This window comes from Lissotriton vulgaris, chromosome 6, assembly GCF_964263255.1.
Source record: "Lissotriton vulgaris chromosome 6, aLisVul1.2, whole genome shotgun sequence".
Lineage (NCBI taxonomy): Eukaryota > Metazoa > Chordata > Amphibia > Caudata > Salamandridae > Lissotriton > Lissotriton vulgaris.
In genome coordinates this window covers 1,852,628,413-1,852,655,036 of record NC_141694.1, presented here as the reverse complement: position 1 = coordinate 1,852,655,036, position 26,624 = coordinate 1,852,628,413, and the positions used below count along the sequence as shown (strand labels likewise).

The 26,624-nt window shown below is 49.2% G+C and overlaps 1 protein-coding gene across 1 annotated transcript in view; it reads left to right on the top strand.

The window, feature by feature from the left end:
• The window catches only part of IFT172 (intraflagellar transport 172), a 1,181,874-nt gene that overhangs the window by 898,973 nt on the left and 256,277 nt on the right, over positions 1-26,624 (top strand). The window contains exon 36 of the mRNA XM_086928171.1: positions 2,388-2,482. Within this exon, the coding sequence (XP_086784297.1) occupies positions 2,388-2,482 (95 nt within the window). The remainder of the gene's footprint in view (positions 1-2,387; positions 2,483-26,624) is intronic.

Sequence of the window (26,624 nt, the reverse complement as noted above, 5' to 3'; positions counted from 1 at the left end):
CAGTGTCGACCCGTTCGCCCAGGCCCTCGACTTCCCTGCGCACCTCCCGGACCTCTCCAGCCACTTCGGTCTTAAGAGTCTGAAATTCCTCCTTGAGGGAGGTGAATAAGTCCTCCATGAAGGACCGCGTGACCGGCGGCTCGCCCGCATTTGCGTCCGTTGATGCCCGGGAGGCCCCCGGGGACGGCTGCGTCCTGTCGCGTAGTTGCTGGGACCTGCCGAGCATTTCCGGCAAGGTGCGATCACCCCGTGCCGCGCCACGTCTCCCGGTCATCTTGGGGCCCGGCAAAGCCCGGGATTAGTTGCTGTAGGCGAGCGCCACCGCTCGCGGGCACCAGATGTGAGGCATTCGCCGAGGACAAGGATAGTGCGTCACAGGCGACAAAATGGCGGTCCGGGCATGGGCAAGACGGCCCTCGGGCCAGCAGGGCAGGCAGCAACGTCCGAAGAGTAGGCCTCCCGTCTCGTGTTCCCAGGGAGGGCAGTAGATGAGCTGGCGCCAGAACGAGTCGAGGCTCCCGTGTGAGAAGGGCGCGGGCAGGGGCCACCGGGCTCAGCCACACAAAGACAAGATGGCGGGAGGGTGGGACCCAAGAAGGCAGCCCGGGCCAGCAAGTCCGTGGGCAACTCTCAAATGATAACGGGTCCGGAAAGTGCGAAACCGGTGCCTCCCCCCATCACCAGTCGATTGCCCGGCTCGGGCACTGCCCGAACTCCGCCATCCAGCGCCTCCGGGCGCGGAGTTCGCAAGGCGTCGCCCCCGAGACCCCGGGCAGTGGGGGGATCGCCGGTACAGGGCTAAAGTCCGTCGCCCGGCAATGGTGCTTGCCACCAGGGCACCGCCAGGAAGCCACCTCGCTCCGCGGAGTCCTTCTAGTCCGCTCCTTCGGGATCTCCGGCGTTCCGCATTTCAGCACTCGGGCCAGCCAAGGCGCGCGGACAGCGCCGCACTACGCTCCGCCTCCAGGCTCCTCTCCTCGGGGCGACCCGGGCTCTAGTCCTCTGAGCGATCTCCGAATAAACTTTTCGGGAACTTCCCCCGGGGCTCCAGAAGTCAAAGTGGCACCAAAATGCGCCCCAGGAACTCCGGCACAATTCTCTCACCCGCAGTGCAGCTGCGGGGGGAGAGAGGCGCAGGAATCGGGGCTCGAGCTGAGCCGGGCCGGAGGAGCTACGGGAGGAAGCGTCCGCTCACCCCGCCATCTTGGCCACGCCCCCAGAAGAATATTTTAGATGTTAAACCTCTTACAGCTGAGCGCTGGTCTCTTCAAACACTTGGTACAAAACAAAAGAAAATGTTATACAACTCAAGACATTCAGCAACAGGGAGAGAGTGTTGGATTTCTTGATTGCAAATTAAATTTTGTCAGGAAGAGACTTGTTTTAAAGCACTTTATAACAGGATAGCTTTTGAAGTTGAATGTGATTAAATGGAAACACTCATCCTTAAAGCCTAATAGCCCTTTTTACCCCCAAAATACACCGTCCCTGAACCATAAAATCACTCACTACCCCTACCCCCCATTCCTGCACCCTAAAACCCCCTTTTGCCCCTAATCCCTTCCCATCAAAGCCTCCTTAAACACCTCCTCACATCCAAACTTCACCCAACCCTGAACCCTAAAAAAAACCCCACCACCCTTAAACACCTGCTATACATTGCCGATAAGAACTCCTTGGCACCCTAAACTACTCATCCCTGAAGCCTACAAAGTCCTTTCTACATCTAAACTCCACCCATCTGAATCCTTAAAACACCTCCCACCCTATCTCAAACCCTAAAACCTCTTCACCACCACAACCGCTACCCATAATTGAACCTTAAAAATCCTCTCAAGCCCTAAACTCTGCCCAACCATGAACTCTAAAACTCCTCAACACCCTTACACTCCACCCATCCCTGAAACCTAAAAACACCCTGTTAAAATATTTCCTTTAGTTTTCGATGTTTTGGGTTTTTCCTTAAAATTGTCTTCCCTTAAAATTGCTTTTCCATTATTTGGTTTCCTTCAAAGTGATTTCCCAGTTTTTGTTTTCCATTAATTCACACACATCAAGCTTTTGGTGTTCAGTGCCTGGGAAATTGTTAGCTGATCCTTCTTAAGTGATTGTTATGGGTGCAAAGTCAATTAATGTCATGTATGAGCTTGCAGGTAAGAAGTTTTTTTGTGCCAAAAGTTTGATGCCTGCAGCATAACTCCTTAAAATAATGTTGCCACCAACCGTAACCAATGCCCATTCCAGAGAGACGGCAGAAGAAACCTGGTAGAGCTAATAATGCCCTGGATGAGTCGAACTGGTTGAAAATGATCGAATATTACAAGTTAAAATTAGAACAAGAGATTTTTCTAAGGTTTGCTAATTGATGTTTTTAATCCCATAGGCAGCCGAGCTCGCTATAAAGTTCCTGTCTCCGTCCCGCAGTCTGGAAGTAATCAATGTAGTGGGCCCTCAGCTCATTGCCATCCGGAAGCACAGTGCGGTAAGACCTCAAATTCCTTCTCCTCTCATATTTTAGAAGTTGTCATCTGATAGTCTTCTAGCTGCTGATTCCTTACCTTTGAATTTCCCATGTGTCAGACTGGATCTGGAAACTTTTGCTTGAGCAGTACCCTTACTCACCATCAGGTGGCTCCGTTAAGCTTTGCGTGATGCAGCTGGCATCTGTTGTGACATTTCTTATAAACCACCCAGGTGCGCAAACGTCAGTTCTTTTCTTTCTGTACCAGTTAAGCGCTGATCCAGAGAAGAGCAACCCCTCTGTCTCTTTTTGCCAGCCCTTTACCAACATTTTGTCAAGAGATTTCTCTTGTGTGTCGAGGGAGGACCTCTAGACGTACAGAGTTCAAATTGTGTGGCTCCTGTCAGTGCACCATGGCAGTAACCAACCCCCATCTCATCTGCTTGTGGTGTTTCGAGCGCGACCACGACTCAAAGCCATGCTCAGATTGTCGGGCCATGGCGCCAAAGGCTTTGTGGGAGCTTCTTGTGGCCCGACAGTAGACCCCGTCGAGCGTGACTCTTCAGAGATCATGGTTCCGATCGAGGAAGAGAAGGCAACGGGACTGCTCCAGGAGCCCTTAAGTCGTCTTCCTTGACCTCAAGGTCCTAAGGACACTCAGGGAAGAGGCATAAGAAAAAGAAGTCCAAACAGACTTTGACTTCACCTCGTCTGACGTCCGTCGATGAGACAGGCAAGGAGCATCGACACTCCAGGTATGGTTCCGCAGAATCGTTGCCGGGTTTGACTCCGCGACTCCCCCTTTCTGATAGATACATCTGCCGTGTGGATTCCTCACCTTGTGAATATCCCCCTTGCGTCAGCAACATTCGGAAATTCTTTTTGTAGCTTCGTGCCGACGTGGATCCGGACGTCACAGAGGCACGGCACCGCTCGCGACTCCGCTGACGTCACCGACGCCTATAACAGGCCCACGCCGGCGTGATGACATCAGTTCCCTTTTTTCCGCGTCGTCGACGCTAAGGGTTTTCAGGGATCGTACTGTAGCTTTACAGTAACTTTGTTACTATTATCCTGTTATTCTGTTTATCTTTACATTCTTCGAAATGTCGTCGAAGAAAACTGGTTTTAAGGCTTGCGGCGATTGTGGCAAGACTATGTCTATCACCGATCCTCATGAATGCTGTGTTTGGTGTTTAAGTTCCGACCATGACGTCGAGGACTGTCCTTGCTGCAAGAAGATGACTCCGAAGGCGCTAAGAGAAAGAGAGGCGAAACTCCTTGTGGCAAAACTTAAAAATAAGAAAGTTAAGAAGTCTTCGAAGTCTCGAACTCGTCGGTCGAGGTCGAGATCGAGGTCAAGGTCTCGATCGAGGTCACGCTCGGAGTCGTCTTCGGCTCACGCTTCGAAGTCTTCGAGGAAGAAACATAAGAAGAGGAGCCATAAGTCACGTCATCACTCCGGAAAGGACTCTAGTTCAAGACCGAAGTCCCAGGTCAAACTTCTAAGTAAGGAAGTGGAGGTTTCGGAGTCGGAACATAACTCTGTTGGTGAGGCTTCACATCCGGATTCACCCGAATCTCAGAAGCAGGTCCATTCTCCAGATCCATCCAATCCTTCTGGTCTGGAGGATGAAGGTGAGGAGCAGGGGGCTGGTGAAGTCGAGGTTCCGGTGCCTGCGGGTTCGTCGACCCCGGTTCCTGGACTCGGTGAAGAGGTCGACGTTGTTTCGACTCTGCCTCCTCAGGAACGACCCAGAGATCCAAATCCTGAATTTCCAGCTCCAGGTCAGGATCCTTCTCAGTTCCTGAACGCCATGTTTGGTGTCTATTCTAGGGCAATGTCCCGTCTGGTGCACCTGTTGGTCCCACGGGTCCGATGGCATTCAACTTGGGTGTTCCCCAGGCTTACGCCCCTGCGCCCTTCATGCCTTTTATGCCGGCTATACCACCGCATTGGCATTTTCCGACACCACCGGTGTCGTCGATGCCGAAGCGCACGACGCCGACTCCGTCGACGCCGGTCTCATCGGCGCCGATGCCTACGACTCCGAGGCAGGATTCTGCCCGACCTCGTATTGAGAAGCCTCGTCCGACTTCGAGTTCGACGCCGGCACCGACCCCGTCGGAGTCGATTCCGAACCCGTTGGCTTCTGCTGTGAAGGAAAGGTCTTGGAGAAAGGCCCAGAGACTTCTGGAAGAAGAAAGGTATCAATATTCGGATACTGAAGAAGGGGAGTTGCAGGATTCTGAAGATCCTTTTGAAGACTTGTGTGAGGCCAGTGGGCTTGAACTGTCGCCTGAGTGGGAATTGGCTTCAGTGTCAAATGTACCATCGAAGGATGTGGTGCCTTATCACACCGTTATTAAAAAAGCAGCGAGTCTGTTGAATATTACTCTGCCCACTGCTGATTATAAACCTAATATTTTAACTGAGGTTCTTCATTCACCCTCGTCAGTTATTGAACCTGTGTTACCCTTCAACGAGGCTTTATCTGAGCCCATCTATGAGGTTTGGAAGAAGCCTTTATCTGCTCCTGCAGTTTCTAGAACAGTTGCGAGGAGATACAGAGTTGCACCTGAGGACCCTGCGTTTTTATCAATTCATCCCTTGCCTGAGAGTTTGGTGGTGCAGGCTGCCTGCTCAAAGAAATCTGCTGGTGCTTTTCCACAGGTTCCTGGGGATAAAGAATCCAGAAAGCAAGATCAGAGTGCAAGGAAGGTTTTCTCTTCAGCCAGTATGGCGTTAAAGTCAACCAACGCAACATGTCTGATGGGGAGGTATATCCATGCCTTGATGGATTCTGTCAAGCAGCTGATTCCGAAAATTCCTGAGGATGACAGGAAGGATTTTCAGGAAGTGATTTCAGACACTCGAGCAGCTGCGAGACAGGTGATTCAGAGTGGTCTGGACACTGCTGATTCGGTGGCAAGGGTCATGGGCTCCTCCGTGGCCACCAGGAGGGCTGCCTGGCTTAAGTCATCGGAGTTCTCTGCGGACGTCCAGTCTGCTTTGTTGGACTTGCCTTTTGATGGCTCAGGATTGTTTGGCAAGAAGGCTGATGCTGCTTTGGAACGTTTTAAGGACAGTAGGGCCACTGCAAAATCTTTGGGTCTTCAGTCCAGAGGTACTACTGGTAGACGCTTCAGGGGGTTTGGAAGATCTTCCTTTCGCTCTTACAGACCATCCCAGCAGCAGCCTCAACAGCAGCAGAATACGCTGTACAAGTCATACAGGGGCAGGCAAAGATCCCGCCCTAGAGGTCGTCAATCCTCCTCCTCCTCCTCCTCTCCTTCCCAACCCCCGGCCAACGCAGCAAAGCAGCCCTAGATCCGCCATTCCGGATCATGTGGGCCCAGTGGGGGGTCGGCTTACTCATTTTCTACAAGATTGGGAATTAATAACATCGGATCTTTGGGTTCTCAATCTTGTAGAGAATGGGTATGCACTTCCTTTCCAGGAATTCCCTCCCAATTACCCTCCTTGCCAGGGTTATTGTTCGGAGGACCACCTGCTTCGCCTGCAGGAAGAAGTCCTGGCTCTTTTCCAAAAAGGTGCGATAGAGGTGGTTCCAGAGCAGGAAAGGGGTCAGGGGTGCTACTCCCGGTATTTTCTGATCCCCAAGAAAGATGGCAGGCTTCGGCCAATCCTGGATCTCAGGATCTTGAACCTTTACCTGAAACAGGAAAAGTTCAAGATGCTCACTCTTGCGCAGGTTCTTCAAGCGCTGTTGGAAGAAGACTGGATGGTGTTGATCGACTTGCAGGATGCGTATTTTCATATTCCCATCTTGAAGTCGCACAGAAAGTATCTCCGTTTTACGGTTGGGTCACAACACTACCAGTTTGTGGTCCTTCCGTTTGGTCTTACTACTGCGCCTCGAGTCTTTACCAAGGTGATGGCAGTGGTGGCGGCTCATCTCAGGAGATCGGGGATACATGTGTTTCCGTATCTAGACGACTGGCTGATCAAAGCGGAGTCGCCGGAGAAGGTGCTCCATCATCTGCAAGAGACAACTCAGTTGTTGCACAGGTTGGGTTTTTCGATAAATGTACCCAAGTCTCACCTGGTGCCCTTACAGCGCAACCTGTTCATAGGTGCGGTACTGGACACTACTGTGTGTCGTGCATTCCCTCCCCCTCAAAGCATTCGCGACATACAGGAGATGATTCCTTTGTTTTACAATGGAGTGGTCGTTCCAGTCCTGAAGGTCCTTCGCCTGCTCGGTCTGATGGCTTCATGCATTCTGTTGGTCAACCATGCACGCTGGCATATGAGGGCTCTCCAGTGGTGCCTCCGCAGGCAGTGGTATCAGCACAAAGGGGATCTCAGGGAGTCGGTGAAGATCTCTTGAGAAACTGCAGCGGATCTGTCTTGGTGGAGGGTGGAAGGCAATCTGTCTCAAGGGAAGCCTTTTCAGATTCCTCCATCGGTGGCCACAGTGATAACGGATGCGTCCACTCTCGGGTGGGGTGCTCATCTGGGGGACCTGGAGGTCAAAGGTCTTTGGTCTCCAGGGGAAAGGTTGCTTCACATCAACCTTCTAGAATTGCAGGCAATACGTCTGGCGCTCAAGGCCTTCCTCCCTTCCCTTCGCGGGCGGTCAGTTCAGGTCCTGACGGACAACACGACTGCGATGTGGTACATCAACAAGCAGGGAGGAGTAGGGTCGCAGTGTCTCTGCAGAGAGGCTCTGCGTCTCTGGTCCTGGGTTCAGGACCATCAGATTTGTCTGATGGCAAATCATCTGGCCAGGGTTCAGAACGTTCGTGCAGACAGTCTCAGTCGGCAGTTCTCTGCCGATCACGAGTGGAGGCTTCATCCAGAGGTAGTTCTCGACATCTTTCGGATGTGGGGGACTCCTCGGGTGGACCTGTTCGCCACTTACGAGAATGCTCACTGCCTGTCATTCTGCAGTCTCCAGTATCCGATGCAAGGAGCCTTGGGGGACGCGTTTCAGTTGAGTTGGAGCTCGCAACTTTACGCGTTTCCTCCCATACCTTTGATTCCTCGGGTTCTGAGGAAGATTCGCCAAGACCGGGCCCAAGTCATATTGGTCGCCCCGGATTGGCCAAGAAGGGTGTGGTACTCAGACCTTCTCCACTTCTCCTCTCACCCGCCGCTCCGTCTCCCTCGCAGGGCAGATCTCATCTCTCAGATGGAGGGGCAGGTTCTACACCCCCACCTACAGACCTTACACCTTCATGCCTGGAGATTGAACGGGGCAACCTGATTTCTTTTTCTCTCCCTCATGATGTGGTGGATGTAATTTTGTCAGCCAGGCGTGACTCCACTAAGTCCATCTATTCTTATAGGTGGTCTAAGTTTGTTTTTTGGTGCAGGGAGAAGTCCATTGACCCTTTGAGGGCCCATTTATCTGATGTTCTCCAGTTTGCCCTTTCTCTGGTACAGCAGGGGCTTGCTGTTGCCACGGTGAAGGGTTATCTGTCAGCGCTGTCGGCGTTTATCTGTTTGCCTGACCAGCCTTCTCTGTTTAAATCTCCTCTAGTTTTGAGGTTTTTGAAGGGCCTCACTAATATGTTCCCTCCTATCCCTTTTATTGTGCCTCAGTGGGATTTGAATCTAGTTTTGACATTTTTAATGGGTGCTCCTTTTGAGCCTCTTCACAAATGTCCTATGAGGCTCCTGACTTTCAAAACTGTTTTCCTCGTTGCAATAACCTCGGCAAGGAGGGTAAGTGAGCTTCAAGCTCTTAGTTCCAAGCCCCCATTCCTGTCCATTCATGCTGATCGAATGGTTCTTAGGACCAGGGCTGCTTTTCTGCCAAAGGTGGTGACTCCTTTCCACCTTGGTCAATCCATTACCTTCCCTACCTTTTATCCTCCCCCACACCCTTCCAAGGAGGAGGAGAGATTACACCGTCTTGACCCCAAGAGGGCGGTGTCTTTTTACTTGGACAGGACTAAAGACTGTCGCATGGATGACCAGCTCTTTATTGGCTTTGCTGGCTGCAAGAAAGGAAGAGCGGTCCATAAGAGGACTTTGTCGAGATGGATCGTCCTCTGCATTAAGATCTGCTACTCTTTGGCCGGTAAGGAACCATCAGAGGGCATAAGGGCTCATTCTACTAGAGCTAAGTCTTCGACCTCTGCATTGGCTAGAGGTGTGCCTGTAGAGGATATTTGTAGAGCGGCAACTTGGTCTTCCCTCCACACTTTCGCGAAGCATTACTGCTTGCATTCCGAAGTGAGGAGGGATGGTCATTTTGCGCGCTCTGTCCTTCAGGATTTCCTGGTCTAGAAGAGTGGACACCCTCCTCCGGGAGTGGGGACTGCTGTGGGACTCTATTCACAAGGTGAGGAATCCACACGGCAGATGTATCTATCAGAAGAACAAGTTACTTACCTTCGGTAGCGCTTTTTCTGGTAGATACTATATCTGCCTGTGGATTCCTCACTGACCCACCCGCCTCCCCGTTGTCCACTCTTTTATGCCAGAGTTTCTTTAATGTATTATTTTATTGTCAAATGTTTTATTGCATTTACTGCACACTGTGTGTGTTACCTTGATTTCTATACTGTGTATATATCTGCTGTCATCGGTCCGTCCGTGTGCCTCGAAGGCACGGAAAAAAGGGCGGAACTGATGTCATCACGCCGGCGTGGGCCTGTTATAGGCGTTGGTGACGTCAGCGGAGTCGCGAGCGGTGCCGTGCCTCTGTGACGTCCGGATCCACGTCGGCGCGAAGCTACAAAAAGAATTTCCGAATGTTGCTGACACAAGGGGGATATTCACAAGGTGAGGAATCCACAGGCAGATATAGTATCTACCAGAAAAAGCGCTACCGAAGGTAAGTAACTTGTTCATTTCTGCAAGCCAGAGTGACCACCGCTCAGACTAAACAATTTTACGAAACCATGCTCCACGTATTTGAGTGGGCCAACCCCTCTGGTGCACCTTTGGGCCCCACGGGTCGTAGGTGTATCACCAGGTTCTAAGCTGACAACTCCGGTGCCAGAGAGGTCTCATGGATCCAGTTCCAGATCAGGGTCGAAGCTGATCATATCAACGCAACCATCCTTTGCATTGGCTCCAAACTCTGAACCTCAAACACTGCCGGGGCCACCGGCAGTGCCATCCCCATTCTGATACCAAATGACTCAATCGTTGACTTTTCATTTTGAAGAGGTATCTGGCATGAGTGAGTATTTGGAGGAGTCCCTGGACTCTTTGGAACACCGGTTGGCCCCTTGAGAACAATTGGACTGGTATGAGGACCTTGGAGAAGATAGTGGACTGGCCACATCTCTAGATCAGACATGCTCTCTCACCTAGTGTGGCTATGGAGAAGGGGGCATCGTACAGCATGGTAGTGAGGAGGGCTGCAGAGGTCCTTGACATGGAGCTAGGGTGCACCGAGGGTGCAGGTCACGACTAATCTCTTGACCCAAGTGCTTCAGCCTGGGGCTTCTGCATGTAAACACCTTTTGCCCTTTAATGAAGCACTGACAGATGTCTTTCTGGACATGTGGTCCAAGCCCAGTACAGGGGCTCCTGTAAACAGGGCAATAGCACACCACCATTGCCCTGCACTGGGTGATCCAAGTTTCCTCAGCCAACACCCCACCCTTGAGAGCAGGTTCAGGCTTCAACATCCCATGGCGCGTTCGCTTCCGCTTCTCCGGTTGGGGAATCCAAGAGGCTGGATGCACTTAGGAAAAAAATGCTTTCTTCCACCAGCCTAGCATTGCGGTTGGTAAACACTGCATGCTTATTGGGCAGTTTTACGCACACCCTTTGGGAAACGGTTGTGCAAGTGTTGCCACAGATCCTGTGCTCTCCCAGGCAGTGAAAGATGGGAGAGATGCAGCAAAGTTCACCATTAGGTGTGGCTTACTAACTTGCTGGGTAGAGTGGTTTCATCGATGGTGGCCTTATGACGTCATGCCTAGCTGAGAACATCCGGCTTCTAGGGTGATGTCCAGGCTAACCTCTTGAACATGCCCTTTGACGGGACTCATCTTTTTGGTGAGAAAGCGGACTCAGATTTGAAGTACCTCAAAGAATCTTGTGCTATGGCCAGATACTTAGGCCTCTCTGCTAACCTCGTGGCCAGTCCAGCTTTCGCCTCTTTCTTGGCTATGGAAGGGGTTATCAACTGTGTCAGCCATATCTTAGCCTCCGTACTTAACAGACTCCAGAGAGAAGTGTGGCTCACTGGTTAGAGCAGGCAGACCCTGAAGCAGAGGTCAGACCCGGGACCAGGGTTCAATTCCCGACGCGGCAGGGTCTTGAGCTCAAATGTCCACGGACTCGATAATTCTCGCTTCGGTGCCTGACCTAATCATGGGTTCACACTCTGCAACTCTGGGCATTAAGCTTGCTTAATCTCCACAACGGCCCCCAGCGGCGGGATGCCTGGTTTTCACCTTGGGGATGCCCGTTAGGGGCTATCTCACAGGGAAAAGCCAGGACGGGTTCCCAAGGCAAGCGCCGAGATGCCTCCGGGTGATTCGAGCGCTATATAAGAACATACAAAAAAAAAAAAAAAAAAACTCCCCAAGTTGTGCATGGACACGGTTCATTCCGAACTCATGGGAATAGTAGCCAGAAGTCATCTGCCACCCAGCCCCCAGCAGCTGCAGCCTCGAAGCATTCCTAGTTGCGTTCTGCAAGGCACCACTCCAGTTGGAGGGATAATTCATCACCATCTCCTCCGCTGGAGGTCCATAACATCAGACAAATGGGTCATGGAGATCATTCAGGATGGCTACTCTCTTCCCTTTCTTTCTTTTCCTCCTCATTTACTGCTAACTTAAGAACAGCTGGCAGAGGATCAGATGGTTTTACACCAAGAAAAAGTTGCAGCTTTTCTGACCAAGGGAGCTATGGAAAAAAATCTGATGTCAGAACTAGGCTGTGGTTGTTTATACCGCTACTTTCTGATACCAAAAAAGAACAAAGGTCTACGGCCCATTCTGGACCTTCGGACCTCCAGGCTACAATGGACCTCCTGCATTTGCTGGGTTCACTATAAACGTGCCAAAGTCACACCTGACTCCTTCTCAAATGCTCTATTTCATAGGGCTGTTCTTGACACTGGATGTTCGGGCTTATTCTCCTGAGCAGTGAGTTCAGGATATTCAGGTTATGATTCTTATGTTTCAGTCTGTATCTGGATTTCGATTAGAATGACTCTGAGGCTTATGGGACTCACAGCTTCATGTATCCTGTTGGTAAATCACACCAGATGGCCTATGCAGGCTTTGCAGTGCGACCTGGAGTTCGAGTGGGCGCAGCACTATCAAGGATGCTAACATCCCACAGGTAAATTGTAGTGTAGTGAGGAAGCTGCGCAAGAAATAAAGAAGTGAATGAAAATTAGTGAGATTAAAACTACAAAGTGGGGGCAAAACAGGACTCTTTATTCTCTTGCTCGCACTGGGAGGGTTAAAAAGCAGTGCAATAAGCAGTATGTATTTAAACTGCTAAGTGTAAAAAAACTTTCTTTTTTTGACACTTAGAAGTTTAAATCCATACTTCTTTATTTCTTGCGCTGCGTCCTCACTACACTACAATTCACTTGTGGGATTTTAGCACCCTTGATAGTGTAGCAACATCTTAAAAACTTCCCTGCGCTCCTTCCTCACATTGAGGGAGTTGTAGCTCTCAGTGGAACTAGGTTTTCCCACTGAGAGGAGAAACCGATATGATGAAGCATTCCACCTATGGTGGGTCAGGCTATTCATCCCAGAAGGGATTTCTCCCATGTGGAGATTTTGTGAGACGTCATTTCTCATTCTTCTTTGTGCTAGCTCAGACCCGAGGATTTTTTGTGTTATAATTGTACTTGAATTGGGGATATTTTCCTTGCAGGTCTTTAAACCCTCTCCCTTGGACCTTCTCCTCTCATTTCTTGTGTTATATGTTATTTTGGTAACCATGCTGCCTTCCACTAGGGCGGTATACGCTTGACGATGGCAACATTTAAAAAAATATTATACGGAACACTCTATTGACCCTCTTTCTGCTTCTCTAGCTAATAATCTTCTTTTTATTCTTACCCTTTCCCAGCAGGGCTCTGCTTTGGGTACTCTCAAGGGTCATCTTTCTGCTCAGTCAGCTTTCTTGCTTCCGGACCAACCCTCCTTTTTTAAATCCCTATTGTAAATAGGTTTCTAAATGGACTTGTACAAATGTTTCCACCTATGCTCTTTATCATGCGACAGTTCTCACATATCTCATGTGCGGTCCCTTTGAACCTTTACACAATAGTCCCCTCCAGCTGCTTACCATCAAGACAGCCTTTCTAGTGGCGAAAACATCTGCCCGAAGGGTGAGTGAATTGCAGGCTTTGTCATCGAAAGCCTCCCTATCCTATGACATTCCTGGATAAGGTTGTCCTTCGCGCACTTGCCTCATTCCCACCTAAAGTGGTGATCCCATTCCATCTGGGTCAATCGTTCATGCTGCCCACCATTTTTGCTACTTCCGCATCCCTCTAAGGAAGAGGAGCGTTTCCACCATCTAGACCCAAAAAGAGTGCTGTCATTCTACCTTGACTGCACAAAAGAGTTCTGAGTGGGTGACAAACTCTTTGTTGGTTATATGGGAGCTAAAAAGGTCAGGCAGTGCAGAAATTAACAATTTCACACTGGGTTGTTATCTGCATTAAAATCTGCTACGCCCTGGCAAGGGAGCAGCCCCCTCAGGGCTTATGAGCTCATTCCACCAGGGAGAAGGGTGCCAGCATAGCGTTGGCTCATGGTGTTACAGTTCTGGATATCGGTCAGGCAGCAATATTGGCATCCCTGCACACCTTTGCCAAGCACTACTGTCTGGTCCGTAGGGGCGGCATTTCGCCGGTTCGGTCCGGCAGGATGTTTTAGTCTAGCAAATCTGTCCGCAGCCCACTGCCAGGATTGTATGACTTGGGTATCTATTCAAAGGTAAGGAATCTGCAGCTAATAGCCTCTGTCAGATGAACAAGTTACTTACCCTCGGTAAAGCATTATCTGGTAGAGACAATATCTAGCTGGAGATTCCTTACAGACCTACCTATGCCTTTATAGGGCAGAGGTTGCTCCCTTTTAAGGACACACACAGCCAGTACACTTAATTTAACTGAGCTCCTAACTGTAACCTGTAACCTTTAAGAGTGGGTGTGTGAGTGACTGTATAAGTAGGCGAGTGGGAGTGGTTGTGAGTGGCTGTATGGGTCTCTGAGGGGGTGTGTGAGTGGGTCAGTGGGTGTGTGAGTACCTGTATGGGTGTGTGAGCAGCGTTCGCAGTCGACAGGCGTCCCAGAGCAGGAGCAGGAGCTGCAGCAGGAGTGGAGTGGAGTGGAGTGGAGCGAGGCGAGCCGAGAGTTGGCGCGTGGAAGAATCGGGGTCGAGCGGAGGTGGTGGCGTTCAGGACGGGTTTGAGCAGGTTGGTGTGGCTCCCCTGCCCCCTGCGTCCTCTGCTTCCCCCTTTGCTCCCCCGCTCTTCACCTCAGCAATTCCGCTACTTGTGCCTGCACTCCGCAGCCCGCAATCCGTACCTGCAGCCCGAAGCCCATAAGCCCATAATTCAGCCGTCGCCGCTCCCCCATCCCCTCAGGTGCATCGAAAGGAGCAGTGCGGTGCGGGTGGCCAAAAACAGCAGGGGCGAGCAAACAAACGAGCAAGCCGGGCGGCCGGCATCACAGAGCCGTAGCTGTGCCGCGCCGAGTCAATCCGGTACGGGACGGAGGAGTTTATCAGCGGCCGCAGCAGTAGGCGGCAAGGAGAGCCCGGGAACCGCCAGCCCTGCATGGTTCTCGGGCAGAAGGACAAAGAGCGGCCGAGCAACTCGTGGAGCAATGCACCTTCACTTAGGGGGGACAAAACCAGGGGAGTAAGGGGACCAGAGACACCCCCCCATAAGAACTCCAAAAGCGCTCCAAGTGAAGTAGACGGTGACTGCGGAAAGGCCTCAAGAGAACTGCATTGTGGTCTCCCAAACCACTTACAATATGGAGTGAGTAACAGTGGCCACTGGAGCAATAGAGGCTACAAAGAGCGCATACATCTTAAACACCCTGTAACCCTTCAGTCCATTGGCCTATAGGTTTTCAACAAACTTACAACAAAATTTACCACCCTTAACTGAGATCTGAGATCTGTGCAGGGGGGCCGCTGAGGTGAAGGGAGAAAAGGGAGAAAAGGGAAGGGAGCAGGCTCATCATATAGGCTCACCAAACATCTGCACTCCCTCACCAATATGAGATAAGGGAGAGTCAGAACAGCCCCGATAATCAACCGGAAAAAAAGAAACCAACAATATTGCAGTAATATGAGCGAAGGAACAAATGATACCTCCGACGAAGACCTAGCAGACGCGCAAGTCAAAATTGTCAGGGCTTCCCCCGTCAAGACGTCACAGTCTATCTCACGCCTAAAAAACTCCAAGATCACAGACGTTCTAATTTTAACCATAACATCGGCGGCGTCAGCGCTGCAAGCACATAAATTACAGACTGCCATCAGCGCCAAAAGATTGTCTCAGTCAGTGGGCTCGTTACCGCAAGTTTCGCAGCCCCAGAGCAACACCTCAAGAGAGACCAGTCAAAGCTTAGGGAAAAATCCCATTAAAACGTTCAATAAATTAACAGTGAAAGCACAAAAAAATAGAAGGGAAAGAGCAATCAATGGTAATGCCCACAAAGTGCCCTGTGCTGAACGTTCGGAGGTTCTGGGTACAATAACACCAAACACGCCAGAGAATCGTCGTTCATTAAGTCTGGGCTCATACTTTGGCGCCGTTGCACCTGATCATGAAGCTGACCACGTGGCTGACAATCCACCAGTCCTAAGAATGGACATCAAGGACAAACTGGACAACAATTCAACAGACAAAGAAATCGCAGAATGGAACCAAGGCGAAGAGATGACAGCCAATGCTCACACACACCCAAAAAGTTCATCAAGCACAGAGGACTCCCTTAAGGCTGAAACACCATCAAAATGCCCTTCAGGTTCAGAAACATAGGAAATACCTGACCGCTCAAGAGCAGGCAGTCTCCCAATACACCACGTGGAAAACAATCAACCTTCGAATGGCCCGTCGGGGCTTTTTCCCCTCCACTACATCATTTCCTCACCAATGAAAACAACCTCCCCAAAAGGCCCTGATCCCAAGAAAACAAGGGATAATCAAACACCCACTTCAGGAACAGGTCAGGGCGGAGACCCATGAGATTCAGTTCGGATCAAACTAGGGGATAAAGCCAGGTCCAGTCCCCAAACCGGCCGCCATCAACCCAACAATCTTCAACCAGCACTGGCTCCACTGTGGCCGCCATTCATAAGTATCATGGAAACTATCTCCTCAGCACTACTACAACAATCCGAAAAATTGGAGTTACAGATAGACCTTCTACAAATTCTGGCATCCCACGTGGTGGGTATAGACAGAAAGATACTAGAGCTAAATTCTCTCATAGAACGGGTATAGAAAGACCCGCACACAGTGTATCACGAATGCCACTGCTTTGAAACAATGAACCAACTTAGAGGTCTTCCGACTATTTTAACTGACATTTTGGAGGAAGTACAAACCAAATCAAAGGAGCGTCATAAAATCACAGAAAAACCCGGTATAGAAAATCTTCCCGAACACTTGACAAGCACACTTAGTGGTGACACATCAACCAGTGAGGACTCAAGTGGGGACCCAATGGAAGGCAGCCCAACAAAGCAAACATCCACCGCCCAGATAGCAATCACCGAAAACACCTAATTTCAACACAAATGCACTGACGACCCAGTCAACATAGGGAGAGAAGATCCTGAGCCACCAACCAACGGGCAACAAAAACAAACTAAACCTCTAACAAAGCGAGAACGCAAGAGACTGAGGAAAGCCAGACAAAACAAGCCCCAAGGCAAAAAAACAACAGCACTATCCATCAGTCACCTGAACCCAGACCCCCCAACGGTCAGCAACCCAAAAACAAACCAGACCTTACCAACAACATCACAAGGAACGAATGGAAAAGAGTCAAGCAATAAGGACCAGGTAGAGCAAGAGGAAATTTGGCAGGAGCCCCCTCTACCTCTGCCCCAGACAGTTACAGCAACTGAACATCCCAGCGGCCAAAGAGTCCACAACCCACGACAAGATTATACAAAAATGCAACCGGTGGTCTGCTCACCGGTACAGAAGCCACAAGCAGAACAAAAAAATATCTCGCACTACTTTACAAAAATGGGCAAGGTGCAAAAAGAAAATTCTTCCTCTATGGAGCAGCAACAAAGTGCCTCCACACAAGGCCCGGAGCACTCAAGACTTCACCACCCCGTGTTTAACACCGAGCCCACCTCTTTAAATCAGGGCTTTTCAGACAAGATGTCCAAAAAAACAATCAAACCAAGCACAGGGATCATAAGGAAGAGACTGATTCAGTCTACCCAGTTGGCTCATTAAAACACAAAATAATTCTGCACTATTGCTCCAGGGGGAAGCATAACATCCTCAATCGGAGCGCTATTCTAAAACTAACCAATTTGATTGAAACTCTGAGACATGTGAACTCAAACCATATAGAAAGTATTGAATTTAAGCCTATCTCAAGCGCAAATGGTAGAGAAATGACAGTGGCAACATGGAGGGACCCCGGGGTAGCCAAAGAATTCTGGCAACATAGAGAAGAATTCGCAAAATGGGGAATCGAAATCAAACCTGTAGCACTAGAAAGATACCCGGGCCCGTTATCCTTGCTGGCAGAGGAAAGATCACAACCAGATTGTGGAATTCTTCGGGGGCAGTTGGTTGCTCTGACAGCACCAAGGAAGGATGGACTAATATACGTATCATTCATCAAGGCTCGCCAGGAGGAACCAGGGAGAGCCGGAAAATTCTACCACCAACGCCAAGCCCCGCGCTTTATATGACGGAGGAAGCATGAAAACCGAACTTGAAAGTATGTTCATGGAATATAAACTGATTGGGGGGCAAAACAAAAGACGCTGACTTATTAGCTTTCCTAAAAAAAGATTGATATCATTCTACTCCAAGGAACCTGGTCAATTACATCCGATAACATAGACGGCTTCAAGGATATCCAACAACTCGCCATTAAAAGAGGCCTTTTAGGAAGGGCCACCGGAGGCCTATCTATTTATTTGAACACCAGCATTCCTTGGACCTATGCTACCATTGACACGGGTCAAACATGGATCCAGTGCATCAAAGTGAAGCTACCGTCAGACCCTAGCCCAGGACCGCAGGGTGCTCAAGAGGCTCGGTCTTTGATCATCTGTAACATCTACATATATCCGGAATCAAAGAAGAAATTGGATAAAATCCTGACCCTGAAAGCACTCGTAAAATCTATACAATCCATTTACCCGCAGGCAGGGCTGGTCCTGTCTGGTGATCTGAACATGTTTCTACCACAAAAGGATCACGCACTAAACATTAAACAAAACAAACGGAAGGGCAAAACCATTCCTCCAATAATATCAAACCATCGGAAAAAGGATAAGTACGGCCTGCAGTGTGCCCTAATGTTTGCAGACATTGAAATGATCCCTTTGAATGGCCGTTTTCCGCAAGACCAACCAGCATCCCCGACCAGAATCGCCAAACAGGCTCAAGCGGTTCTTGACTACACCATAGTGGACCTAGAGCAGAGTTCTTCAAACTGTGGGGCGCGCCCCCCTCGGGGTGCGCGGCACCATCCCAGGGGGGGGCGCACGCTCCACTCCGATCTTCCCTTTGTGCCCGTTCCTTTTTCTGGGTGATTCTCCCAGGAGGGAGCAAATTCATGGTGTCGACAGCTTCGGCTGCAGTGCAGGCAAGGAGTCTACTCTGCTAAAAACGAAAGCAAATAAACAGACACGCTTTCAGCTTCAGCAGAGGAGACCCCTTGCCTCCCATTGCAGCTGAAGCTGTCGACTCCGTGAATTGGCCCCCTCCTGGGAGAATTAGCTCTTCCCAGAAGGGAGAGAAGGTTTCCGGAGAGGGTTTGAGGCACGGGCGGGGTGGGCTCTGGCCCAGGGCCCCAGCCTTTCAAGGGAGGTGGGAGTGAGGGGGAGGGGGGGCGGGAGTCCTTCAGTTATTTTGGGAAGGGAGGGAGAGGTTGCTATCCGGGTTTGGGCCATGAATCGGGACGGTGGGCTCTGGTCTGCGGTCATCAACTCATGAGGATCTTTGTGTGGGGCACCGAAGTGTCTGTGATCAGGGATGTTGGTCTGCAGATTCGAATTTGAATCATCAAATGTGTGAGGGATGTCGGGTGGAGCCGGCCACCAGACGTTATGTTGCCATGTGGGTGAATAGATGTATGGGTGGAGTGGTGGATGTATGGGTGGAATGGTGGATGTGTGGGTGACATGGTGGATATATGGGTGGTGGGGTGGATGTATTAGTGAGGGGATGGATGGATGGGTGAAGGGGTGGATGGATGGTGGGAGAGAGGATGGATGCATGAGTGGAGGGATGGATGGGAGTGGATGGATGTGTGTATGGTTGGAAGGGTAGATGGATGGGTGGAGAGATGGATGGATCAGTGAAATGGTGGATGGATCGATGGGGGGTGGATGGTGGACGAGTCGGTCGGTCGGTGGGTGGATGGATGAGAGAAGTGATGGATGGATTGATGTATTGATGGGTGAAGGGGTGAATGAATGAATGAATGGATGGATGAGTGGATGAGTGGAGGGGTGGATGTGGGGATGTGGGGATGGATGGGTAATTGAGGAGGGTGGATGGACGGGGGATGGATGGAGGAGTGAAGGGGTGGGTGAGAGGTCAATGGATGGATTCATGAGTGGATGAGTGGATGGATGAGTGGGTGGAAGGGTGGATGGAGGGATGGGTGGCTGGGTGAGGGGGGAATGGAGAGAGAGGGGGAGGATGGATGGATGGATAAGTGAGGACATGGATGAATGATTGGCCGAGTGGATGGGCAGGTGTGTGCATGGATGGGTGAGGAGAGGAGCATGGAGATGGATGGTTCAGAGAGTGCATGCTTGAGTGACGGTAGGGTGGAGAGCGGGAGGGATGGATGGGTGGGTGGATGGATGGATGAGTGGGGGTTGAGTGGGTGGACGGATGAGTGACTGGGTGGATGGATGAGTGGGTGGGGGGGTGGCTGGAAGGGTGAGAGGGTGGGTGGTTGGATGGATGAGTGAGTGGGATGGATGGGTGGAGGAGTGGATGGATGGGTGGAAGAGTGGATGGATGAATGGAGGAGTGGATGGATGAGTGGGAGGATAGCTTGTGTGAAGGGGTGTGTGGTTGGATGGATGAGTGGGTGGATGGATGGGTGGAAGAGTGGATGGATTGGTGAGGGGATGGATTGGGTGAAATGATGGATGGATGGGTGAGGGGGTGGATTGAGGGATGGATGGGTGAGATGATGGATGGAGGGTTGGATGGTGGATGGGTTTGCAAGTGGTTGAAGGGGTTTGGTTGTAGATGGGGCACAGATGGAGGGACGGAATCAATGGTGGGGGAGTTGGTGGATGACAAGGTGTACATGATGGATGGGGATGGTTGTGATGACTTCCTTTGCCTTGGAGGATTGTGTTTTGAGCTGTGTGGTACGCCTCTGTCGTTTCGCCACACCCACTCACAGGCCTGCAATTTGCTAGGCATTTTTGTTGTGTTGAGCAGTGTTTGCGGGATATGGCCCTTGGTGTGCGCGTTGCAGTCGATCATGTGGTGTGCCGGATTCCCGAGGTTTTGGTCGGGTCGTGGGGGGGCCCAACATCTGGGGGAATTCAGCTGGGGGGGCTCAACCTGGAAAAGTTTGAATACCTCTGACCTAGAGGTACTACAAACAATCGTTACCTACAGAACAATCCACAAATTGGAGAGCGACCATAGTCTGCAATCAATCGAGCTCAGCTATCAACCCACAAGGGCACCAGCATGCAAAGAGCTGATTGAATCTTCGAGTCTCTATAATCTTAAACGATTGGTATGGAATGGAAAGAACGTTGCCGAAATTATGACATGTGAAAAAAGTACATGTAGAAGTCACTGGGAAGAGCCCTTCAGAATATCAGAGTAATTGGGAAAAGATGATCTCAAGCCTTTCTGACAGTTTTGGTCATCAAACGCATATCAACAAAAGAAAATCAAGCAAAGTTCCCCAGGCGCCTCTGGGTTCAATAGCATGTAAATATAGAATTTTAAACCGAGAAATCAGAAAGCTAGTAGGAAAAGACAAGACTAAGCGCGATGATACCAAGCAACAAATCCATGACCTAAGGCAAAAATACAAAAAAGACGTTTGGTTAGAAAAGTCAAAACACCTCACAAAAATTTGGCAACAACTGCTAGAATCCAGTAACTCTAATAACAACAGGAAATTTTGGGCAGAAATCAACAAGGTAGCAAATGGAGTGGCCCAGGTCTTCAATGCAAATATATTACAGGAAGACTGGATCCTGCATTTAGACAAACTCAAAAGAACAAATTCCATGCATGGACTCCAGACCATCTATCCAACCAACAAAATGAAAAGGAAGAAGCGGACCAAAATTTTGATGATGACTGGATCACGTCATCCCAAGTACAAATGGCCCTAAAAAAACTGAGGTCAAAAGGGGCACCAGGCCCAAATAGTCTGCCAAACGGGCTATTCAAACACGACCAACTCTTCTGGGCTGATTACCTAACCCACAACAACGCCTTCCAAACAGGAAGCATACCCTCATCATGGAGAGGGAGCATTTTGCATCCAATTTTTTAAGCAGGGGGTAAGAACAGATCCATTCAAGTACAGGCTGATCGCTCTCATTGATGTGGAAGCCAAAACATATACATCGAATCTCTTGAGAGCACTGGAAGACTGGGTCAGCTTGAACAAGATTCTTCCAATCACCCAGGCGTGGTTCAGGCCTGGAACCAACACGTCATGCAATCTGCTCGCGTTAAACCTTCTTGTCGACAGAACAAAGGAAAAGACAACAAAACTGTACACCTGCTTTGTCGATTTAAAAGCGGCGTTCGACACAGTACCAAGGGAGATCCTATGGCAAAAGATGGCCAATTGGGGTATACCATCGAAGTTGTTACGGGCCATTATAAACCTATATACATCAACCTGGGTTAAGATAAAGAAAGGCAATGGTGACAGAACAACAGCAAAAATCCCCACCCACGTCGGCCTTAAGCAGGGATGCGTATTGGCCCCTACCCTTTTCAACATCTTCATCGCGGACCTTGATAAGTGTATCTCGAAGATACAAAGTGACCCTCCAAAGCTAGCCCATCACAAAATAAGGACCATACAGTACGCAGATGACATCGTACTTTGCCGCCAGACCCCTTTGGGTCTACAACGTTCCATCACAAGGTTGCACGCATACATCAGTGCACACGGGTTGCAATTTAACTATAACAAAACGAAGATCGTCTGCTTCGCATCTCGGCCAGGGCGGCAATAATTCAAACGGCACATTGCAGACAACACCATAGAGCAAAGCCTCTCTTATAAGTACCTGGGAGTAGTCGTCGACTCAAGGTGGGCATTAAAAGACCATCAACAGTACAAAAAAGCCCAGTCTAATAAACTACGGTTTGCTCTAAATTTACTAAAAACAAAACTGAAATGTCCATCCAACGTACATCTACTGAAGGTGATTGCTGCAACGTTTCTACCATCCCTTACATACGGTTCTGAGTTATATAGAGGCAAAGACGCTAACTTTCTGAATCAACAACAGTCAGAGCTGTTCACATACATCTTTCGGATTCTGAGGTTTGCATCACAAGCGCAAGTACGCCTTGAATTTGGGTTACTAAATCAGCACCCAGTCAGACAAGCTGCCATATTGAAAATGTGTTAGAAACTAAGAGCAGCACAAGAGGACACGCTGATGTGTCTTTGCTGGACTGAAATAAACAACCAAACAAATGTAACTAGAGCATGGAAATCAGCATTTGAAGAAGCACTGACAAACCTCCACATGAAAGAGGCATGGAACACTGACTACACCTTCACAGCTTTTAAAAAGGTAGCAAACGGCGCAGCAAAACAAAAATCCTGGATGATAGACAAAGCTGCACTAGCAAAGAAAAAACACGGCTGGATGGTGCTCGCCACGTATGAGAGATGTGCCTCTCAACCTTATTTAGTCACCCACATAACTGCTTCCACCCAACAAATGCTTTTAAGAATACGGCTGGGAACTTACGTTTCCAAAGATCAGATCCCCGCATGGAAGCAAACATGGCCGACATCACTTTGCAGACTCTGTGGCCAATCAGATGAAACATTGATTCACATTTTGTGCATTTGTCCATCTTTGACCAATTTGAGACGCTATTATCTATTGTATATATTTCGCTTATTTCAAATCAGATCATGTCGGCCCGCTGTCATGTTAGCACTGAACAGTCACCAGCTGCAGACAGCCTGTAGGGCCACCAGATTTATACAGAAGGCGAGCATCTTAATATTGAAAACTGAAAAAATGGAGTGCATCGGCACTAAATTGAAGGTCTGAAGTGTAATGAATGGCTCAGAATAGCAATATTGTTTTTTTAAATTAATAAGTTCATCATAGAATGTAAATGTATTTTTACTCATCGCCAGTTCGAATATTTTTTTAATTGCAACAAAATTGTAAAGGTTTTGATTAACCATACACAATAAATTACTTTACTATGGGTGTGTGAGTGGGCGTGTGAGTGGCTATATGGGTGTGTAGATAGCTGTGTAAGTGTCTGCAGTAATGCCTATGTGGATCTATGAGTGTCTGAGTGGGTGCATGAGTGTCTCCATGGGACTGACTGGATGTGTGTGCGTGGGTCTGTGAGTCAGTACCTGAGTTTAACTAGGTCTGTAAGTGGGTGTATGAGTGTCTTTGAAGGCCTATGAGTAGATGGATGAGTCTCTGAGTGGGTGTGTGAGTGTCTGAGTGGGTCTGTGAGTGGTTGTGTGAGTCTGAGTTGGTCTGTGAGGAGGTGGATGAATGTCTGAGCATGTGAGTCTCTGAGTGGGACTGTGAGAGAATGCATGCATGCATGGTAACAGACAGGAACCAGTCTCAAAAGTGAGAGGAGACAAAGCAAAGAGTCATTGAGAATGAGAACAGGTTATTCTGATAGATGCTGAGACCACAGGTGTGAAGATAATATGCATGACATGCAGAACAGTCACTCTTCCGAGGGTATACCACTAACAAGGAAATCACTGCAGTGCGCCCAGCCCATGGCTGAGAGTAGTTTAGTCCGGAATCACCCTACTGTATAAAAAGAAAATCCATTACAACCACTCGTATTAAATGTTAGTAGCCTGCTCTTCTTCGGGGTTCCCTAAATACTTCCTGATGTCCCACCAAGCATGTGAATCCCTTCAAGAATCTACAAAGCTGGAGGAGCTACGCTAGCGAACAAGATGGCTGCTTAGGCTCCCGACTCCGCTGACCTCCGTCTCCTGCCAGATGATCCTGTCATTTATCCTGTCTTTACGCCCTGCCTCCGTGTGTATGTACCGGACTACAGCTCGAAGGCCTAGCCCAGCTTGGAAGCCGGGGTCTCGAGTACTGGCCCAGACGGGTTCCAGTTGAACAACATCAGCTGTGAGCGTGTGGCAGGGTCCGTTCTATTGCTGTGGAGGTTTTCTTCGCCCGATTTTGATGGCGGTCTCCTGAGTTGGTAAACATCGAAGGAGGGGTGACGATGCACGACTGAGGCTGTGGGTGGAGGTCCCTCACCCGGTGGCCCGGTTAGCCACCCGCCGGCGTTCGCTGGGTTGGGATCTTCTCTTGCAGTGGCGAAGCGCAGATCGATGCCGCTGTTAACATTGAGTCCCCCTCTGCTGTTGTCCGTTCCACTTTTGACTGTTTCCCCGGGGAGACCAGGCTCTATGGGGGACGTGAAAATGGTTGATATCGAGCGAGGAGCAGTGGAGCGGACTGAGAATGAACCGTCGTTGCGAACTGTGCTGGCGGCCATTGGGGCTCTTCATACTAACATGGAAGCCCTTATTCATAAAATGATAGCGCGTTCGTTTGAAATTGGGCGGATTGGACCGGTCTCTGCTCCACTACAAGGAATGAAGCAGCTCGAGATACCCACGATGGCCATTTCGATAGAGGAAGCGGGCCCCGTGCAACGAGAGGTGTCAGAGCCTCCGGCCGATGTGATGGCCAATAGGAGCGAGATGGGTGCTTCGAATGGATCGTCAAGCCTACTATCAACGCTGACTGTGGAAGGACTAATCGGTGCTCCCTTTCCGGAGACTTTTGATGAGAACTGTTTTGGACTTGAAACCGCGTCTCTCTCCTATCCGCCAGTTCCATTACGATGGCGGAGGAAACAAAGTCGGGAGTTCAAGACGGTGAGGAGAGTCTTTGGACCTGATGGAGTTCTCAGTGACTTAACATCTTTGCTTAATCTCAGTTTGAACTTTGCTGCACATTTCTCGAATTTTGACTATCCTGTGGAGGCGGCAGTTCGTCCGGAAGGGGTTCACACGTCCGATCGGAAGGGTCAAGGATGAGACTGATTGACTGGGTTTGACATCGTGGTCTTGATGGATGTGGGATTTGCTACCATGATGCTTGCGGGAGGTTGGGCGGTGTTTACAGTTTTCCCTGTTGCGTACTGCATTAGCTTCTTAATAGATTTGTGGATTTACTCTGGGGGATTCTTGGTTCTGGCGGGAGAGAAGGAGGACCGGGGCACGTACGAAGGTGCCCTCCTCCATTTTCTATTTTTAGTATTTAGTTAGATGGGTCGATAGGCACACTGCTAGTTGGGGTTCGGCGAAAGCCATATGCAGGGGTGCAGGTTGGGGGGATGGGTGTTAGTGTAGTTAGTTTAGGCTGTGGCGTGAATATTTTTGTCATTTATCCTGATTTTGTTTTTTCGTATCTGGGGGCACTACGCCTTTCTTTATCCTGTTCTGTTGGGTGGCGGGGACTGAGTACCGTAGCGCATCAAATGTAGCTTAATTTTGTGCAGTCAACCATTATTGAACAATCTACGCGTCGATGTTTCAATGACCCCGCACACAGTTTTTTTTTTACAGAAATCCCGATATCTGAAAATGTTTGCTTATTATTGTAACTGAATGTGATGTCCCAGATACGTCTTTCTTTTATTTCGTTTTATATTTGAAAATAAAAAGAAATATAAAAAACAAATCTACAAAGCTACAGACTGTTAGTCATATGCTCATCTCAGTATTTTTTGGGGCTGTGCAATGTGGTGTGTTACAGAAGTATTAGCCCAAAGTCATGGCTTCATAGTAATTGGTAGAGGTAGCACAACACCAACACTGGATTCGAAACAAGCTTGTTTCGCAAAAAAACCGACAGGAACAACACGGTTCACTATTCTAGCTTCCACCCTCAACCACTCAAAAACCACCTACCTTACAGTCAGCTCATTCGAGCCAAAAGAATCACTTCTGAACCTAACAGATTTGGCACAGAAGCTAACATCATCACATCACGCTTCAGAGCCCGAGGGTACCCGGACCAGATACTTGAACAGGCCAAACTAAGATGTGCAACCAAATCAAGAGACGATTTACTGAACCACTCTACCACCCCCGAAAACCGATGTCATTACCATGGTTTCCAAATATTCCACGTCCAGCCGCAAATTCAAGCAAATCATTAAAAAGCATTGGGATATACTCAGAGTGGAACCCGATTTCAATAAGATTTTCGAGACAGAACCCATTTTTGCTTACACCCGAGCTAAAAATATGGGGGAACTCATCAAACATTCCAAAGCGACAAGTCAAACATTCAAACGCACTAATCCTTGTTGGAACTGCAATCACTGCAATAGTGTAATCAAAGGTACAACTGTTAGTCATCCCATGAAAGGGCATCTAATTAAGATCAGAGCCACAGCCACGTGTGATACTTCCAATGTAATTTACATGTTGAAGTGCCCATGCGGCAAAATTTACGTTGGTCAAACCGAAAGAAAGCTCAAAATAAGACTAACGGAACACAAGTCTAATATTAGAACTAAACAAACCAAATCTACAATAGCACATCACTTTCTCGAAGCAGGACATGGAATCAGCCAATTACGTTTTTGCGCACTGGAAACTGTCAGCAAGGAATCAGGCAAAGACAATCATAATGAACTCTTGAAACGTGAAAATTATTGGATCTTCACTTTGTCCAGCATGAAACCCAATGGACTCAATGACCGAGTGGAATTCTCGTGTTACTTATAATCCATTATTGTAAA